The sequence below is a fragment of the Molothrus aeneus genome, chromosome Z (genome assembly GCF_037042795.1).
Source record: "Molothrus aeneus isolate 106 chromosome Z, BPBGC_Maene_1.0, whole genome shotgun sequence".
In the NCBI taxonomy this organism is placed as follows: domain Eukaryota; kingdom Metazoa; phylum Chordata; class Aves; order Passeriformes; family Icteridae; genus Molothrus; species Molothrus aeneus.
This window is the reverse complement of record NC_089680.1, coordinates 61,069,699-61,090,135: the sequence shown is the minus strand read 5'-3', so window position 1 is coordinate 61,090,135 and position 20,437 is coordinate 61,069,699. Positions and strand designations below refer to the sequence as shown.

Genomic DNA, 20,437 nt, shown 5'->3' with positions numbered 1-20,437 from the left:
ACGCCCTTCGTCCCGGCTCCTGCCGCTGCCGCGCTGCGCCCGGGGACTGCCGGGCTTCGCACCGCCGCCTCGGTGGGGGGTCCGCGCCGCGGGATCGATCGCCGCGGGCAGCCGATCGCTGTCGCGCCGCTCCCCCGTCCGTGCTTAGGCCAGCCATGTCCAAGCCGCCACCTAAACCGGCCAAGCCAGGTGAGGGAAGGTCAGAGTGGCCTGGCCCGTCCTCGCCGTGCGGGGCGCGACGCAGCCCGCTACTGCCGACACGTGAATGGCTTGAGTTTCGGGTCTGCGCTCTCGAACAGCCCGGGCGAGGGTGGGAGCGGGCACGGCCGTCCTTCCGTTCCGGACCGCACCCTGCCGCCATGAAGGCCGGCACCGCACGCCTGCTGTCGGCGGGGCGGGCTGCCCCTCCCGCGGCTGGAAAGCAGTGGGGGCTGCCCTCGGCACCGGGTCTGGGCCCGACCCCGCGCCCACTTTAGCTCGGGAGAAGGCTGGGGTATGCCCCCAGTTCGGAGCTATCGCCCAGGGACAGGCTCCCCCGTCACGGGCTGGCAGAGCCCTCCTGCCCCGGCCTTGCTCGTCTGCAGCGCGGAGCCGCGGTGGCCGGCGGTGGCACTTGGCGCCGTGGCCCGTCCGGTGGCTATCCGGGAGCTGCTTGCGTAGCCTGAAATGCACAGGAAGCCTTTTACCCTTTTAACAAAGCGCTGAAGTGCTCCGAGGTTGTCTCGTGATTGCTCGGATGGGCAATATACTAACGCATAAAATCAGTTTTATAGTGTAGTCGCATGCAACATTCTTCATCTTTAAAGTTGGAATCCACTGTTTTCCTTGTAGGACTCCTAATAGCCAAACTCTAAATGCGCTCTTGGAAATTCAGGTGTCAACATGCACATCACCCTTTCTAGTGCGTTTAGTCCTCAATGTGTAAGGTGTTGCACCTGTGTTTTTTTCAGAAAAAAATTACTGCAAAGCCAATTTTCTAAAAATATTAATAGTAACCATAGCTTCTTCTAAAAATAAATTGAAAAGCCATTGGAAGTTGCACAGTTTTAAGTCTTAGAATAGAAGTGGCATTTTTCAAGTAAATATACATTCTTCTGTGACAAATTTAACAATTAGCTTTAGGGTTTTGGGTTTTTTTAAGTAAGGAATTGATCTGGAAAATTTAGTGGCTATTTATCATGGTTTTGTATCATCTGTCACTGTAAAAGCTTAAATTCTTATTTAGAAGTTAAAAATCCACTGTGATATCTCCCAAACCAGGACTATCTGATCCCTAAGTACATCCAAACTTCAATTTTTTTTGCACTTGGAATACTGTTTGAAATGCCAATGTAAAAAAATGCTTAGCCTAATTGAGTATTTTAACTAGGCAGCTTATAAAACAGATTTTTAATTTGAAGTCACATAAGTGCAGACCATTTAAACCATCAGTCTCATCCTGCCTGCAGAAGCAAAATCTGCTAAAGCTCTCTGGCTGTAATTTCATCCTCAGAAGAATTTCCTCTCCCTGTAGTTTGCTAAGCTTCTTTGAAAACAGCTTCCTTGAAATGAAAAAGACAGTAATAAAAGCATTGCTGTTGTGGACCCTTACCAAAAACAATCAGTACTGAGGAAATAGGCAGGCTTCTGAAAGAATGTGGTGTTTCACAGCTGAATATGTGTGAAAAATGGGATTTTCTGATGAAGTTGCTAACTCAGTTTTCTGTTTTTCAAGAAGATGAGTCAAATTTAACATAAGATTCTTAAGAGTTAGAGGCTGTAGCTCTGACTAACTAACAGGAGCTCTCAGACTGACTCAGACGTGTTTTGTCCAAAGCTAGGTTTCTCTCCCTAGTTTGGTGGGGTGCAGTTTGATCTGATAAAATGTGGACTGTCATCAAAAGGACAAGTTCCCTACCCCCACCATCCCTTTCTGTTCCATTTAGTTACGTGACAAGCTGATGGTGCTCTCAACTTTTTTATGTCCAGTTATTTGTATGTCTGTGTAAGGTTATTTTTATGTCTGATGAACTTGCTGAGCTGGTTTACCAGCATGAGTGCTTGACACAGCAAAAGGAAATTCATAGGAGAAGGAAGAATGTAAGTAAGAAAGTAAGATTGTATTGCTAGTGACTTTCAGAGCTGATTAAGGGTAATAAGATTCATTTTTCCAAATCCCTGACTTTTGAGGAGAGAAAATTTTGTGGCGTCTGTTGTGTCAGATTTTTTCAAAGTAATTTTTCTGAAAGGGACTGCCTTCTTGCATACTTAAATATCTCTGTAGTTGCATGTTTGACTTCTGTATGTTAATACAGAATACAGATAATACACCTTTGATACTGTAATTGAATTTCTTGGGGTTATAGATAGATGTTATTTAAAGACATAAATATAGGAACTTCATGTGGTCATATAGTTTCTACAGCAGTGGAAGGCTGTCTCTTTCGGTGGCATTTTGACTGCATTTACTCGAGTGTTTTGGTGCCTTTGGCCAAGCTGTGTTGATTTTTCTTCACTGGTTATTAGGTATCAAGTCTGTAAGCTCTGTCAGGAAACAGCAAGCCTGCTTGCATTGCTTATGAATTATGAAAGTGCAGGACAGACAGGAGAGAAAACCAGACATTGGTTGCTGTCATCCATTCCTCTGTGTTTGGGAGATAAGAAGTGAAGATTGGACAGAGAAGAAGGGAAATATTTTGGTGGTGGGGAAGTGAAAATATATCGTGAAATAAATTTCCTTTTTAAAACACTAAGTCTTCACTGCTCAACTCAAGGATTTTGGACCTGAGTTTAGTGCTTTAAAAATGTGGGGAAAAGAGGTGATATGAAGGGGGAAAACCAACTAGCTGTGACGCTGTCATTTTCTTCAGTACATGAGAGCATTTTTTCTGACAGATTGCTTTTCTGTAAATCCTGTTGTGTGCACAGCACTTAAGATTTCAGTTACAGAGATGGTTTTGACATCAACATATGTTAGACAATTGTGTTTCTGAACACTTGAGCTAGTCTTTTGGGTCTGTAGTCAGCCCTTGGGTAAGGGGACAAGATTGTTTATAGAGACTCTAAATGTCTTTTAGCTTATAGTGTTTTCAGACCTTTGTTTTAAGAAATGTTTTACTTTTCCTGTGTAACTCTGTATTGTTACTGTTTTGTAGCTGTAGCTTTTGTTTAGACTCACTATCAAAAATAAAACGGAATGGAGTGGATGTTGAAAATAGCAGAAACATACTTTTTTTCTGTCAGCATTATGCAAGAGTAGAGTTTCCCCTCCATCTTTTAAGAAATCTGTTGATGTCTCAAACTACATTATTCTTTGCAGAGTTCATATCATGTTGGATATTAATCCTGTTTACAAACAGGATTGTTAAGTCCTTTGGATTTGACAAGCTTTAAGGGCTTCTGCTTAGTTGTCTGTTACTTAAGCAGTGTTTTCTTGAAGAGTGCTAACTGTCATGATGTCTTTTTGATTAGAGCCTTATATAGTGTGCAGCAAAAGCTTTTGGGGAGATAAAAGGGGTGATATTTTTTAAAAGTCTTACTTTCATTTTCACGGTAAGGTTTGTTGATCCTGGTCTAGAGTTGAGACAACATTTATATTCTATAGAGAAGGACCAGCGTTTGTGCCAAGGAAATTAGAGTTTTCAATTACTCCAGTTGGGAGGGAGGCAGGAGGAAACATAAGGATTTAACATAAAGGGTTGCTACCTCAATGCAGTTTTGTTGACTTTTCTCCTGCTAGTTGCTGTCAGAGTTAAAAGTAGGATTCTTGACATAGATACTTAGTTTGAGTCATAGACAAGTTCCCCTCAGTTCTAAGGTGAAGTAGGAGCTGTGACAGCATTCACAGGAGCATTCACAGGAACAGAACACTTGCATTGAGTCACATGCCTAAGGCCTTGGCAGTTGGCTTAAATTAGATGTAAGTGATGGTGGTTTGGGTTTCTTCTGTACTCAAAGAAAGGTTTCTGTTAGCTAGGAAGATGTGAGCATGTGGATGTGGGGAGTTATACTTCAGTCATCAGGTCTGAAGGGAGAAAAACATCAGAGAAACAATTAAACAGTTCCCAGTCTGCTTTCAATATGAATTATAAACTTTCATTTCAGACCTGAAACCCTCTTATTACTGCAGGTTGCTGGGACCTCCAGCAAGCTTCCTGCAAGTGAAGGCACGCTAGTATTAATAAAAATGCAATTGATGAAAAACAGAGGATTTCAGATCAGGCTATGACAGTGAGACTGTGTTCTCTTATATTTTCTGTGAGAATATTTTTACTTCTGATTTTCTCTAACAAAACGGCATTTGTTCCTTCCATTCCAGATACTGATTAGTGCAGTCCATGATTGTTCCTGGATACCTCAGTTTGTCATCTAGGCTGGCACCAGTCTATCCTTTGCAGTTTTTTAGTATGCCCTTCTACCCCTCCCCCAACATGTATTCTCTGTGTTCACTTCCCCTTTCTGGTAAGCGTTACTCAGAAGTTGAAGATTGTTCTCTAAACACTGGGGGCTCCACCTTTTTCTGTCTCCGTTGTGGCAATCCCTAAATGCTCTGTTGAACTCTGCTGTGTCGAACTCTGCTGTGTCGGTGAGCAAAATGCCAAAGTACAAATGGCACCCCTGTAAAAAGTGTTTCCAATACTTCTGTACCTGTTTGGAGACCTGTGTGCAAAGCACCTTGTTTTCCAGTTCCGAATGCTTACAGGCTCAGGGCAGAGTCTAGAAAGCTTCCCGAGGAAAAGGACCTGAGGGTGTTGGTCAACAGCTGGCTGAGTATGAGCCATCCCAGGTAGCCAAGAAGGCCACTGGCATCCTGGCCTGCATAAAAAGTGGTGTGGGCAGCAGACAGTACCTGTCCCCCTGTATTGGGTGGTGAGGCTGCACCTAAAGTCTTGGGTCCATTTCTGGGCCCCTCACTACCAAAAAGACATTGAGGTGGTGGAGAGACTCCAGAGAAGGGCAGTGGAGCTGATGGAGGGTCTGGAGAGTAGGTGGTATGAACTGAGGGAGCTGGTGGTGTTTATCCTGGAGGAAAGGAGTCTCGGGAGACCTTGTTGCTTTCTATGTCTGTCTGAAGAGAGATTGTACAAAGGTGTGTGCTTTTCTCTTGTCCCAAGTGACAAGATGAGAGAAAATGGCCTCAAGTTGTGCCATGCAAGTTTAGGTTCAACATTAAGGAAAATTTCGTCACTGAAATTGTTTGTCAGGTATTGGAACAGGCTTTGTATATTTTCACCTTTTGGGACATTTGCTACAGGTAGGAGTTCAGGTTAGTTGTTTTCAATCAAGTTGGTGCTTGAGTAACTGATTGTGAACTGTTACTGTCTAGCTTTCTGGCAGCAAGGTGAAAGGTGGCTGATGAGAGCCTAGGATTAGCTTGAACCATTTAGGAGGTTGACAGACTTGTGGTTTTTTTAACTAACTGTAGATTACCATAGTCAATTCTGATTTTCTACAGCACAGAAATTGTCCCTCCATGTACTGACAATGCTTTGTGACACTCAGTGAGTCAGTTCATCTTGAGTTAGTTATTACGATTTTTATGGTAGTCTTGAGCTACTCAGTCTTAATAAAGCTAATGAAAAGATGCTGCATCGGGATCAATATCTAAATAGTAGCTCCTTATTTGAGTCAGTGAGATTTGATTATGGCAGCCTACAGCAGATGCTAACAAAAGACTCCTATCAGTCCAGTGGGGCCAAACCTTGGTAGTTCCTGTAAACATTGATTTACCACCATCATTATTTTGTTTAAAATATGCGTGTTTTGAACCAAGGACTGTGTTGGGGTGGTTTTATGTTTGAGGATGTGATGTTGACAGCTAATGAAATTTCATTTTCTCCCCTTTGGTGCGGAAATTTCAGCCTAACACAGTAATGCCATGCAGGTATAGGTCAGGTTTTGTTTTTTTTTCTTTTCTAGCTTTTCATTAGGTGAGTTGAAAGCAAATAAGAGAGTGGAAAATGTTTTGGTGGTAGAGGGGATTTTAATGCTAATGCGTGTGGTGGTTTAGAGAAGCTAGAGTAAAAGAACGGAAAGGAAGTGGGGAAAAAAGTCACTGTGAGAGAAACAGTAACTCTTTGTTGCTGTGCTCCTTACTTAGCACTTCTTTGGAAGCAGTCTTCTGTTAATGATGCTGCAATTGATTAAAAATAGACCTCGGAGTTGTAAAAGAAAACAAAAATCTTTCAGTCTTTTTAGAAAATGGTGTTTTGGTTTTGTGAGGTCTTTTTATTACTTAGCATTATGAAGCAGTGCTGTTATCTCTCTTCAGTACCTATCAGAAGCTGCGTTTTTAAGCTGTTGTTACTGTTTAGTTTCTCTGTTTCATTGCTTTTATGTGCTAAGCAGGGAAAGGATCCTGTTAGAATTATGAGTTGCATGTTTCACTTCCTCAGAAAGGCTGGAGAAGTTTATAGGTAAGTTATTCAAAATAAATTAAAAGGTGTGGGGTCGGCCCAACCTGACATTAGCTTTATGTTGCTAGCTACAGTGAGTGGAGGTTTGTACGCTAAGAGTATTTGTATCTATTCAGTATGGATAATAAGTTACGCTTTTTGCTTGTCAAGTAGTTGTTTTGCAGATGTTTAATGCAAATTCCATAAGAAGGGAGAAGACAGTCTTATGACTAAAGTTTGGGGTTTGTGAGACTGAAATATTACTGGTCTGTCTCAAATTTGCAAAAGCAGGGTGTGCTTTGCTGATGATGTGGAAGATCAGGTGGAAAAAGTGTGAGCTCCAGAGGATGACCACAACAAATCAGCCCGTGTTTATCAAGAAACTGGGGTTTGAGCCAGATAAGGGAAGAGGCCTATAAGTGTTTTATCATGTCTTCCCTTACTCATCTAGCTCAGGTGTGAAAACTCCCTTCTGTGGGGAAGGTGTCAGACATTCACACTAAGGCTGAAGGTATTCATCCCTGATGGTGGGGTATAACCAGCTCAACTACACTGACTTGAAAGGCAGCTGTCATATCTTAGAAGGTGCCATAAACCATCCAGGCCCCAGACCAATTTCTGAGGCCTCCCACCAGAGAGAACTGCGGATGATCCACAGTGTTATATCAGAGAGTGTTAATTTCTGCTCCCCCCTTGGAGATACCTGGTCATTCCCACCTGAACCTGAGCATATGATAAGACATTTAACTTTGTGCTTCATGGGATTTTCCCTATGGATCAAGGTTGTGGCTGTCACTTTGATGTGGACATCAAAATTGTTAGTCTTGTCCCTGGGTCCATGGGTAGTGATTTCTTTCTGTTATTTTATCCTTTCTTTCTGTATTTCTTCTTTTAACTTCTTCTGGAAATATATTGTAAACCAGATGAAAAAATTCCAGTCAAGGCCTTAGTAAATGACCTGTATCTGGTTAAGTTAAAGCTGGCTAAGTTAAAGTTTCTGAAGTGCCTTAGTTTGTGTGGATTTTGCTTTAAAATTTGCCAAGTATCTAATTCTACCTCAATGTTCTGAAAATTTGTATGTAAAGATTTGTTATTGAAGATTTTTGTTCTTTCTCCTGTACACTGTTCTAAATGACTCAAACAACCTTCCTCTAAACCCACTGAGCAGACCAGGGCATAACAGGACTGAAAAGAAGACCCCTTTGAATCTGTCCCTGTGCTTAGAAAAAGATTTGTTGTGGGACATATCACTGCCCCGTGCTTCCATGTGCTTTGTTTTTAAAAGGGAAACTCCTCTCATTAATCATGCTGAGAATAAAGTAATTAATGTGTGCCTTGTGCCTTGAAATTTTTAAAAAGTACATGTGCTCTGTGTTATAGTTACTTTGTCCTTTAAAAGTATGTGGTGGGGATGTGCAGTCAGTCAACTTTGATAAGTTCAAATCAGTGCTAATTACTGGTTCACTGTCCTATGGGAATGTTGAAACATGGTTTGTTCTAGAGAGATGGTAGTAAGTGGAAACAGAGGAAGACCTCAGGCGCTTTCTAACTTTTTGTGTCCTCCAAAGCAAAAATTACTGCCAATGCAAGCTCTGTCTGCATGCCTAGAGATAGGTATTGTTAAATAAAAGTACTCCCAGTGATTAGGCACCCATGTGCCTAATAAAATACAATTTCTCTTGTTTGCAGAACTAGGATTCAAATCTGATGTGCCCTTTGCATGCTAACATTTTGTTATTTTAATCCTCTAGACTGTAAGTTGCATTAGCATTTGGTAACAAAAAAATCAAAATTTACAAATGCTGAAGTCCCCTTGTTCTAAGCTCTTAAATAAAGCAAAGTGAACAGGCTAAATATCTTTTTATCAATAAATTTTTAAAAGATCAATGCCAGTTATGAGTAGTGTTTAACTTCAGTATAAAGTACTGTGAAATTAATATTAACGAGACCTGTAGTTCTATAGATGCAGATCTGTACTTCATATTTCATCACAGAAGAGTATTTTAGCATGTGTTGGTCTGTCTATGACACTGCAGTTGGACATTTGAGGAAGTAACTCCCTGTTTCAGGTTTATAGAATTTAAGAAAACCCCACAAACAAATGAAAAATGAATTGCCTTTTGTTTACACAATATGTTAGCCATACTGTAATCAGCATCAGTGTTTCCTGTTTTCTTTGCCTCCACAGGTGTGATAGCTTTAGAAAATCTGTTGGCACATATGCAGTATGTTAGTATAAAAGACACATGAAACACACAAATGCACGTTTCTCCTTTTCCCTGTCTTCTGCCATCTTCTCATTTCCCCTTTTAATATTTCTTACTCTTCCCTTTTGTTGTCCATTTCCTCCTCTTACATTATACACTGAAGATCAGTGCATGATGTTTGCAGTCTCCATAGTTGTTAGTGTGCAGTTCTGTCTTTTGTTTTTGTGTCTTCTGTGTGAGAAAGCCAAGGAGGAGGGTCAGTACTCCTGTCTTCCATCATGTTGTGTCATTTCTTGTGTTTTCTTTTTTTCTTTTTTGTTTGGGTTTTTTTGTTTTTTTGGTTTTTTGTCATTGTTGCTTAGCTTCTCCACAGCTGCAGTTCATGCTTCATGCTAAAGCTCTTTGGTCCAGGATGCATTACTGTGTGCCGTCCTTGTTCATCATCTCTGTATAGGTAGTAAACATCACTCAGGTTTCATTCTTCTTAGCAGTTGCCACAGTTGGAAGTATTTTGTTTCTGGGACAAAGGTTTGAGAAGTGTTGGACCTTTTATGTCTAGGAAATGGCTGCTATGTGAAAGAGACAACCAACCATTAAAGCCAAACTGAATTCCTGTTATTAAAAATTAGGAACTGGGAGGAACAATTACATATTGGGAAAAGAAATATGTACAGTGTTTACACATATTCATCTTATTTTTGTAGTTTTACATACACTTAGTCACAAAAAAGCCTGAGAATAGAGAACGACAGAAATGTCTTGCTTAGTTGTTATGCCTTGGCAAGCGTACCTTGGTATTACTGTTGCTAGGGAATATCCAGAGGCATTTGAAAATATAGTTTAAGAACCACCCCAAGGGATGCTGCAAAATTGCAGTTGGGTACCATCCTACTTTCTCAAGGTGGTTAGCATATTCACCTCCAGAATCTCATTAAAGCCCTTAAGTTAACATTCTAAAATGATTGCTTTTGTGGGTAGGATTATAGATACTAAAGGGATAATAAAGACATAGAAAAAAAAAAAAGACAAAATTCTAGAGATGATGGTTCTTAATTAGAAATGTAAAGGCTTATTCTTGAGACCTATTCTGTATTTACTTGCTTATCTCCATTTAATAAACAACATGAAACATTGCATGTGTACACTTTATTTTACTCTATGGCCTTTGGTAGTAAGTTCATCAGTTTCCCTGAGTAGACAAAATAGTCTGGACCTAATGTGACCTAAGTAACACATTCTCCTGATGGATCAAACTCTGCAATTTTATATAAGTTAATATATATAAACACATATAGTGTAAGAACCTGTGTGTAACCTACACTTGCAAGATCATTTTATTAGAACATTAAAAGTAAATAAAGGTACATACTTAAGACTTCAGATACCTAAAAGTAAACAATAAAGAGCAGTCTGCCTAATATATTCCTCTAGTAAGTCCAATGGACTCCAGCAGCTCAACTAATTAAATTATGTAACATACATGTTTCTTCTATATTTGTACTTTCTGTTCATGCTCTTGAAAAGTACCTCTTGAATTTTTAAAAAAGTTTGTAGGCAACCTTCTTTTGCAGTTAATGCAATTTAATTTGAAGCTCTCTGCATTCAGGTTATTTTTTCTTGGCTTGAATGCTGGTGTCAGTCCCTTCGAAAGTGCCCTATTAAAGCATCTGCTAGCCACTTACTGGAATTGCAAACTCTATGCCTTATGTTAAGCATCTAAATAGAACAGGACATCAGTTGTACATTAAATAGGACTTTGTGACCATTTGTCATTTTTCTTTATCAGTTCTGTGTTACTGCATTATTTTCCTAATAATAACTGCAAGTAAGTGTAAGAACATGTTGGTGTCATTGATCATTGGTTTGTTTCTTTCTTCTTTCCTTAATTCTTTGTCATTTGACAGATTTGATGTTAGTAATAAAAGTACATACAGCATGTATGAGTGTGTGAGTGTGTATATGAGTGAAATTACTCTTTTCCTCAGAAATCGATGACAACACTTCTATTACCCAGTGAGCTATCAAGACCATATTAAGTGTGCAGAAGAGGCTACTTAGATGTAACTGATCAGGTGGCCAGTTTCCTTCATAACCCATGTTGCTGGGTTTTTTAACTGAGGTTGCTGAGTCTCTTCATCGTGATTTTCTTTGATAGCACAAATTCATTCAGCAACCGGTGTTAAGCTTAAAGGAATGCATTTGGATTTAAGGGCTGCATTTAAAGGCATGGTACTGGTGCTGACTTTTTAATTGGGTTGTTTTGTTTTGGTTTTTTTAGGGCAGGTTAAAGTATTCAGGGCCCTGTATACATTTGAGCCCAGAACGGTAAGTACATCTTTACTTCAGCAGTTTGAGAATCTTGCTTTTAACCTTGTCCATAATATTTCTTCAATTCTGCTATTATTGACATATTAGACTTACTGTACTGAAACATTAATAAACTGTTGATGGATAGTCATTCTCAATGTGAATAAAACTGTCTGATTAATCATAAGTCTCTTTTAAGAACACCTCTGTTTAAAAGCAGCATGCTTTCTTCTGTAGTATCAGTTACCTACAAGCAAGGATCAGAAATCTTGAATAATTTTTTTCTTCCAAAGACAGCAATGATAGTTGAGACCTAAGAGATCTGGAGAACTGGGACCAACCAAAAAGAGTTCCCAAATGAAGTTGACAAACCTAAGAGATATTTCACTGCTTCCTATGCACAGTGCTTTGTTGGAAAGCTGTATTGTTAGGAAAAGTGAGTGATCCAGAAAGTTAGCTGTAAGCAAGTCAAACTATGGACTGTCAGGCTGTTGTCTTGGTGATAGAGAATTTGAGTTATCATTTTTTGAATGAATAGGTGAATGTATTCTGACTTATCCTGGCATTTGTTTTTCCTACATACACACTTTCAGATATATTTCTTTCCTTTTTTTTTTTTTTTAAAGCCAGATGAACTGTACTTTGAAGAAGGAGATATCATTTACATCTCAGACATGGTGAGTCTAAGACATCCTACACAGACTGAATATTTCTGAGACGGAATATATCCCATCTAAAATATTTTCCCTTTTCTCTGCAGAGTGATACAAATTGGTGGAAAGGAACTTGTAAAGGGAGAACTGGACTAATTCCAAGCAACTATGGTAAAGTCTAGAATATTTTTATTTGGTAAGATCATTCACAATTAAAGAAAATCACTAAATAAAAAGACATCATCTCAAAAATGGACCACAGTATTGTTACCTAACAGTACTCCACCATGTATTTGAGAATACATCCATCTGCAGTAACAGTTACCAGTGGTAACCACTGTAGGTACCACTACATCAGCAGTGCACAAGCTGTCTTGTGTTTTTATAACCTAGGGACAGCTTGAGTTTGCTGAGTGTTCATGATTCTGGTTATGCTCTTAAGAGATACTGAGATACTCTCAGTTTTGAGGGGAAGAACACTTGGATCTAAAGGATGGAGTTTTGCTTGCCTTTTGTTGTTTTTTTAGTGAATATATTCTGCCACAGAAAACATTGGTTTCTTGGGGTTTGCACCACGTTAAATATCCCGTATGTGTTTGGACTGAATAGAAACAGCTTTTTCAGATTCAACGAAAATCACTTTTAAAAGCCATCAGTACAGACAACACAACACAATTCCTCCAAGTCCTGCTAGGAATTGTAGACAGAGTAGCAGTGTCTCATGACAGATTGCATCACAGCTGCCAATATGACTTAGGTTGATTCATGTTGTCCCTTCTTCAGTAGGAGACATTATGGTAGCAATGCTCTGTTTCCCTGCCCTGTAGTTAGTAGAAATATATTAATAGAAATCTGTGGTGTAGTCATTGAGGCTACATGAATTTTCACTTTAGTTTGTGACTTCCAAACTGACTCTACTCTTGCTGTCTGCCAGAGATCAGAGATCATGCACTGTTAATATGCAAGAAGACTAATTTATACATGCTGCATATCTACATTCAAATTTCTTTTGAATATTGAAGTGAATATTTAAAATAAACCCAACAATCTCTTGATTCATGTTCCCATTGAGATTATTTGTAAAGCTTCAATTGTAGACCAGGGTTGGGGTAGTGTCTCTGTCCGCATGTTTGCAAAAATTCCATATATAAGCAGAACAGAAGCTTCTGCAGACCTTAAGAACAAAGAGTACTAGGAACACGTCTTCTTACACCACTTGTGCAATATGATGCTGTTTGAAGTTTTCACAAGGTTTTCTCTGAATTAGTTTCCCATACACTGGAAATTAAAGTGCATCTCACTAGTCTGTCACTCACAAATCTCTTTTCATTTTAGAATCAAGTATGCTTTGTTTCCACACAGGTTTCAAGTACATGTTTCAGAAGTAGTTAGAATTTACTCTTTTCATTTCAGTGGCAGAGCAAGCAGAGTCTATTGATAATCCACTGCATGAAGCTGCCAAACGAGGTATGTTTGGTGTTTTAGTTGTGTGATGCCAAAGAATGATTTGCTTGTTTTCTACTGTAATAATAATAATAGTAATAGTAATAATAATATATTTAGAATTAAGATCTTCTACTTGTTTTGGTTGTTTGGTTTCTTGATCAAGTTATCTGGTAAGTTTTACAGCTTTGAAAAGTTGAGATACTGCCTGGTGGAATTGCCACTCTGTCTATACACAGAGGAATAGTGGTACCATCCATTGAACTACATAGGGGTATAAAGGTCTTCTGCGAATGGAAGAAAAGATACTTGGTATTGGTTAGTATGACTTTGTCATGATTTGCTATGACTAGGTATAAGTGGTTGTTCAGTGAATTAAAAATTGCTGCTAATTGCTTCCTCTCTTCATAAGTTCATGGGAAGACTGACACCATTTAGAAAGTACTATTTACCTGTAATGGTTCTTTTAACTTTCCAAAGAAAAACCAATAATCAAAACTGATTTTGTCTTTCAGGCAACCTGAGCTGGTTGAGAGAGTGTTTGGATAATCGAGTCGGTGTCAATGGGTTAGACAAAGCTGGAAACACAGCTCTGTATTGGGCATGCCATGGAGGCCATAAAGGTATAAGAGTGTTAATTTGAAATTATTGTTGTCTGGTTTTCTTCTTAGGCTTCTTAGGCTGATTGATAAAATTGCAGTGCTAAATAATAAAGCCAGGGTTTTTCCAATGTAATTCTATTTATTTCTTTAATAAAAATCAGTCTAGGAGGTAGGTTCAGCTCCATCAAGTGCTGTGTGTTTTGTTGTTGCTGTTGAAGCAGGCATGCTCATTAGTGTAACTTAGAGGAAGAGTGGAAGGAGGACAGATCAAAAAGAAATGCAGTATTATTTAGGGTATTTCATGCAGAAGCTTTTTTTGTGACTAATTGTTGTTTGCCCAATGCAGTCTGATTTACAGATTTTCATTAGCTGATTTGATTGGTCTTTCGTTGAATCTTAACTACAATGAATGCAAAAATAGCATAATTCCTTTCCACTAAATTCTTCTCTTGCCATCTCTCCCTGCAGATGTAGTAGATGTCCTGCTTGCCCAGGCAAATCTAGAGTTAAACCAACAGGTAGGTTGAACCCATAGACCCTTAGCGTAGAGGTGTGATGTTACTCACCCTTGGTAGAAGCTGAGAGGGTTTTTGCTGCATTTTAATCCTGTTGCTTTTCCCTCTAACTCCACAGAACAAATTGGGAGACACAGCTTTGCATGCTGCTGCATGGAAAGGTTATGCAGATATTGTAGAGATGCTGCTGGAAAAGGGTAAAGATCTTCACCAAGGTTTCGACAATCTGTGTAGAGACTAGATTCCTGAATGTTGTTTAATTTGTATTTCTTAAGTATTTCTGTATAACCCAGCTACAGTCTTTAGCCAGCTCACCTGCCTGACTTGCAGGAAAAGTCTTGCAGAAAATTCTGGCAGCTATTTTGAAGGTAGACATCTCACCTCAAGATAATTTCATCCTGTGTTACAGACAAAATTAGGCACTTTAACCCCAGAACAGCAATGACGTCTGCTTGTTAAAAACAAAGAGCAGCCAGCAAGTTTCCTAAACAACTGTAGCTTATGCAAGAGCATCCATAGCTTTTGGTCTGCTTCAGAGCAGTCAGTAGCTCAGATTCCCTTGTCTATTACTGTTCTACCCACATTAGTGAAAGTCACATCATAATGGCATTGGTTGAGAAATAGCTGGGATTGTGATTTCTGATTAAACTTTTCTTCGTGAAGGGGCAAGAACAGATCTGAAAAACAACGAGAAGAAACTGGCTTTAGATATGGCAACAAATGCAGCTTGTGCTTCCTTGCTTAAGAAGAAACAGAGTGCAGGTATTTCTGATTTTGTTTTTCTGATAATTACTTTTGGATAAAGAATACTTTAGTGAAATACCAATATACTGATAGCCATAAAAACCATTTGGGAGGTACATGGGCTAAGACTTGTGTCTGGAAGGGCTTGCTTGAGAGAGTTAGTTTAGAGCTATGGTGGGAAGATTGTTTATCATATGCCATGCTGCTGACTCCACACAAAATGGCATCTTGTGTCACCAAGACGTAGAAGAGTTCAGAGGGTGTGAAAATACTAAGGGAAGAGATGAAAATAGAAGACTGGCCCTTCAGACAAAATTAAAGCAAGGATAGAAACTATTTTAAAAGTAGCATACCAAAAGGGACAGGGTACAAGAATAAAACAATGTCCTTTCTCCATATGCTTGTCTGTTCTTCCAAACTTAAGCCAAACAAGCACCAACATATGATCCTCCTTTTCTTACTGCTAATTTTTTTTTACTTTCTTTTTTCTATGTGTCTCTGAGTGACTGTCTAACCAAGAAATAAAGAATGCTTTCAGGTGTTAATTAAAATAGTCTCACTGCCTCCCACTTGTCTTCATCTCTCCTAATAGCATAGTGTTATAGTAGAGGAAATGTATTTCAATATCTGTATAGAGGCTTTGCCTCAGACGTCTTAGTTGTCTTTGATAGGCTGCAGCTGCGATGTCTTTAATTAGGCTGCAGCTGTAACTAATGAAGATGACTGGGATAAAAGGGGGTGGGTTAGCCAATCAGGGAGAGCCTTGGAGGAGCCCTGAACTGAGAGAGAACAGCGTGCAGAAGAAGGAGTCTGTGCTGAGAAAATCTGCAGCCATGAAAACACACCAAGGAGGTATAGACTTTACAAATCTGATACAACAACAATATGAGACTCTAGAAATAATAGAACAACAACATAGTGTCCCTGTCCAAAAGAGTTAAAGAGGCTATTTTAAAAAGTTAAAGACTGAATTGTTCAGTATTCTGTAAGTACTATTGCCTGTAGTTTTCAGGAGGCTGAAGTAAGGGTGGAAACTCTAAGTGGAATAAGAAATTACTTGAAAACACAGGCAGGGTTACAGTCGGGTTTGGTGGGATATGCAGTACAGCAGTTGCATCCTCACAGGACTAGTGAGATCAGTGGGAATGCTAACCTGTAGGGGCCTGGAGGTTATGGTAATTAAATGGAGGAATAGCTGACTGCAACTTGAGAAGGCCAGGAAGAGCAATTGCAGCAAAAATATGGTTCTGCTCTTTAGCAGAGGTAAAATCAGGATTTCCCAGAACCATGGCAAATTTTTTCTCCCAGTCTTGGTTCTTAAGAAGGGAGTATTAAAAAAGGGCAGTATGTATATATAATATATATCATTATATATATATTATATAGTATTTTCCTAAAGTTACTTGATCCCTATTAGAAGAACTTCATTCATCTTTGGTTGTTGATTGTAGGCACCTGGCACCGGTATTTTCTCTCTTCTGATGTCCCAATAATTATACTAATGTTTTATTTCCTGATGCTAAGTAACTAATCTACATAACTAATCTACTTCTTCACTCCCTTTAAATTAATTTTGTTTCAATGACTAACTGATTTTTTGTCCTTGGTCACCTTGTCTCTGTCTTAGTCATCAGTCTCTGGTAATTTCACTCCCTGTCTTTTTTCACTTGCCTTAATATAACAGCTGATGTTCTCAGTCTAACTGCAGTTTCAGTATTAGCATCTTTGTTCATTTTTCTGTCTTAACTTGGGCTTTTATAATACTCTGACACCACCAATCTGTATACTTTCCTCACATTTTGTATTTTCTTGATTATTTTCACTAATTTAATTTTTCTGTCTTTTGATTCTGCATTTAAATATTTCCAGTGTCTGGATGTGAAATATTGTTCTTTTTCAGAGATTCAATTCTATAACAGCAGTCATCTCTCCCTTGTTCCTGTTTACATATGGCTTCTATCATAGTTCATCTATAAAACTGTTTTATTGGAGGAAGCTTACTTTGTCGCCAATGTTCAGATTTATGCTTTATTGTACATACAGATATTCAAATGTCAATTGCTGAAGTACATTCTACAAAATTAAAATTATTAAAATCATGTCATAGAAATATAAAAAGGTTGTGTTAATTGTGCCGCTAAACAGGGAAGCAGAAGAAATGTAATTTGTACTTGCTTGAAATATGGCCCCTTGAGCACAAGGCTCTGCAATTTCTTTTCTTCCTGTTCTCCATTTGCTGCTTCTCCTCCTAAAAATGATAACATTTTTTTCACTTAGATTTCTTTTCCCAAAACGGTTGAGCAGGTTAATTTTAAACTTACTCATTTTTCTTGTTCCAGAAATGTAGGATAACATGGTTATCGCTTCTGTGAATTATGTCAGTCTTGTTGCCTCTGTGCCTGGTATTTTCAGTACTCTTTTTAATTTTGTTTCTTTCCAGGTACAGTCAGAACATTGAGTAATGCAGAGGAATACCTTGATGATGAAGACTCTGATTAGCTTTTTGATTCCATATCGAAAACTATAACTTGCATTGTCTATGTCATTTTCAAAACATATCTTTACAACTGTAAAAATATCTCACTTAGAGTATCGCAATATAGCATTTTAATGAGAGGGTGAAATCATGCTTGCAAAGGAATAATCTTCATGTAGCCAGATAATGTCACATTTTAAGTTGGAGTTCCTTTTGGGAATTATCATAGAGAAAGTGTGGCACACCTTTAGCACTGAATATGGCAGAGGACCATCTTCTAAACTCAGAGGTTTCGTCTCAGGCCGTCCCAGCAAGTGCCTTGTATCTCTGGAATACTGAAAGGTCCATGTGGGACAGGAGGACGCCACTGCTAACATTTCCCCAAATCCCTCTGGGTATATGTTCCTTCATGCAGCTAATACCGACAGTCAGTACTGGCTGGCAGACATAAAGGGAGATGCTACCATAGAGCGGGGAAATTGTTTGCCCGCATGAGAGACAGCATTGCAAGGTTTGATTTTTAATTTTGGTAAAATTTTTTCCCTTCCTTCCTCCATCCCTCTTAAGTGAGATGCAAAATGACCTGAGACAATCTGCCTCAGGAGTGCTTTGTCTTCTCTATTGCTGTGGGCCCAGTCCCTGAAATGTAACACAGGTGAAAGACTTGCTTAAGTCAGGTTTGCTTTGGAAATTCACTTGGACTTTGTGGCTTGATTATTTTGCTTTTTGAACTGTTATTATGCTGAAACCATTTGTAGTGAAAGGAACACAGAATATTTTTCTATTTATCCTGCCTAAATTTTTTTAATACAGATCTTTGCTTTTTTTTTTTTGCAAGTGCTCTTATGTCTTGTCCTAAATTACCTCAAAGTTTAAGTGTGTTTGAAGTAATGAGGGAAGATGTGCATCAAATATACCACAGGTATCTTTAGAAGAGACACCTGAAGCTGAATAAACATTTTTAAAATGTATTGCTGCTTCCTGTGGATTAAAGAAAAATGGAAAATAAATTCAGCTACTTTGAAGATTCCCTGCAGAGTTAAAAAATAACTTCCTTCAGATTGCTCAAGTAGCTGTAGCCGAATATTGCACATTACCGAGAGATACTTTCTTATTGTCATGGTAAGTAAATGTTACAAGTATTTGAGATACAATCTCATTTTCAAATTTTTATTGCTAACTTCTCTAATAGAGTCTTCTGACAAATTCATTCTGACACAGCAGTGTGTGATACTAAAACAAAACCAAAAAATGGAGAAAAATAGGGACAAAAAAAAAGCTCTTGTGAAAGACTGGGGATAAATAAAAAGCTCTTGTGGAAGCCTGGGGATAAATGAAAATCACACTAAGTATTTAAAATATTTTAAAAAGTCTAGAGCACTCCTAATTTCCGATTTTTAAAAATACATTGAGCCAGATTTTTATTTTTATCATCCTGCAAAGAACTAGATGCCAGTAAAGCTTGTTAAGCTCTTATCAAAGAAGGCAGTGTTTGATTGACCAGAAGTGTTTAAGATGGGTCATTGCACAAGCAGTCATCTGCAGATGTAATTCTAGACTATTTAAATGTTAAAACCATAGAACACATGTTTTAGCCCTATGCAATACTGTGGTTAAATGAACAGTGAGGTTTTATTTTGTGTGAACTTGAAGATCCTAGAGGGAAAGAAATAAAAACCAAAGCCACCAATTTTTTCTCTCTAGCTTTCATTAGAACGGTTGTTGAACATAACTCATTATATTTAAGACTGTTCTGCTTTTCATTTAATCAGCCAGCTCTTTTACTAGCTCAGCCTTTTATCATAGTTAAACCGCATGTTATGCTGCATACTGTTGATTAAAATTACGCAATTTCAAAATGCAAGCTTTAAAGTCCTGTAATGAGAGGCAAGAAGGTTCAGGTATCTGTTGCATGAGTCTTTTTCCTGCAAAAACAAAAAGCTCATAAACTTAAAAGTTTTCAGTGTCACAGGACATGGAGGGAATGGCTCAAGTCACTGTTTTTTCTGTGGAGCTTTGGAGGCAGAGTCTGTATTCATAAATAACTCTTAATGTAATGTCTTCTGCTGCCATGGGTTCAGCAGCCTAAAAGGAAGAGGTTAGGTTCATGTCTGTGCAATTAACAGCTGCCAGAAGACCCTGTGTTCTGCAGACAAATCTAAGTGCTGCATAGGAGTTGTGACAGAAGCACAAGTTGAGCCCAAGGATTGCATCCAAAGTCTTGCTGGACTGTCCTGAAGGAAGCACATTTACATCACAGGCACGCAGGGAGTGCTGTCGTTTGTTTACAGGACAAAAATTACTGCTTTTTGTTTTTTCCCACAACTTTGTTTTTCTTTATGAAACTGTCTATTCATCTTGTGAAATACAAATCACTGTGAAAGCTTTCAGGCAATAAATTACTTTTTGTCTAACTCCAGGAGTAAAGTTTTGATTTAAAAAAAAACCAAACACAACAGAATCATTTTTTTAAAAAATCAAAAAACCCCAAAACAAATGTCACACTAAATGTTTCAACCAAGTGGCCCATTTTCTAACAAAGTCTCCAGCTTTGAACACTGACTTCTTATTTCTGAAGACACTAATGTGTTTCTTGTGTTTGATTTTATATCAAGGACCAAAGATTGCTGAAAGTAAGTTAGCCAGACCTTGTGGTCATTTTATTTACATGCTACAAAGTCAGATGTTTGCGCAAGCAGCACACATCAAAATCAAAAATTTGTTTGCAGCCATTGCCACCTTCTAAGGAAACTGTTGAAACACCACAGAACAGAGTAAAAAATAATGGGCCATCAGTCATCTGCTTCACGAGACAGATAAAAGCTGAAGTTACTAGAAGTGTTTCAGGACAATATTAGTTAACTGTATGTACTTTGATCTTGTCAGGAGACAAAAACAAGCAGAAATTTAAAAAAAAAAAAACAAAACAAATGTCTTTACAGCTCGATGAAATTACAGCTGGAGTAAGCTGATACATCTTACTGGTTATGCAAACCTACTTGCTCTCCCTACTTTTCTTCAATGTTTGTACCACTAATTTAAATTTAAGACTTTCCAAAGGCGGGCACATTCAGGTGTGTAACAATCAGAAAAAGAGGGGATTTAGGAACATCGTA

The 20,437-nt window shown here is 38.6% G+C and overlaps 1 protein-coding gene across 1 annotated transcript; it reads left to right on the top strand.

Annotated features, from left to right (window-relative positions):
- The first annotated feature begins 39 nt into the window (after positions 1-39).
- On the top strand, positions 40-19,735 carry OSTF1 (osteoclast stimulating factor 1). The gene is made up of 10 exons (XM_066569357.1): positions 40-189; positions 10,860-10,906; positions 11,515-11,565; positions 11,649-11,712; positions 12,955-13,008; positions 13,500-13,607; positions 14,055-14,104; positions 14,220-14,298; positions 14,765-14,863; positions 17,286-19,735. The coding sequence occupies exons 1-10, from the start codon at positions 156-158 to the stop codon at positions 17,342-17,344; spliced, it is 645 nt and encodes a 214-aa protein (XP_066425454.1). The 5' UTR covers positions 40-155; the 3' UTR covers positions 17,345-19,735.
- The last annotated feature ends 702 nt before the right edge of the window (positions 19,736-20,437 follow it).

What these genes read in the sequence shown, in the direction of transcription:
- OSTF1 (XM_066569357.1), top strand. Translation starts at nt 156, where the DNA reads ATGTCCAAGCCGCCACCTAAACCGGCCAAGCCAG. An exon ending in ATACATTTGAGCCCAGAACG is followed by an intron (nt 10,907 to 11,514) that starts GTAAGTACATCT and finishes TTTTTTTTAAAG; the next exon opens with CCAGATGAACTGTACTTTGA. An exon ending in ATGCCATGGAGGCCATAAAG is followed by an intron (nt 13,608 to 14,054) that starts GTATAAGAGTGT and finishes CTCTCCCTGCAG; the next exon opens with ATGTAGTAGATGTCCTGCTT.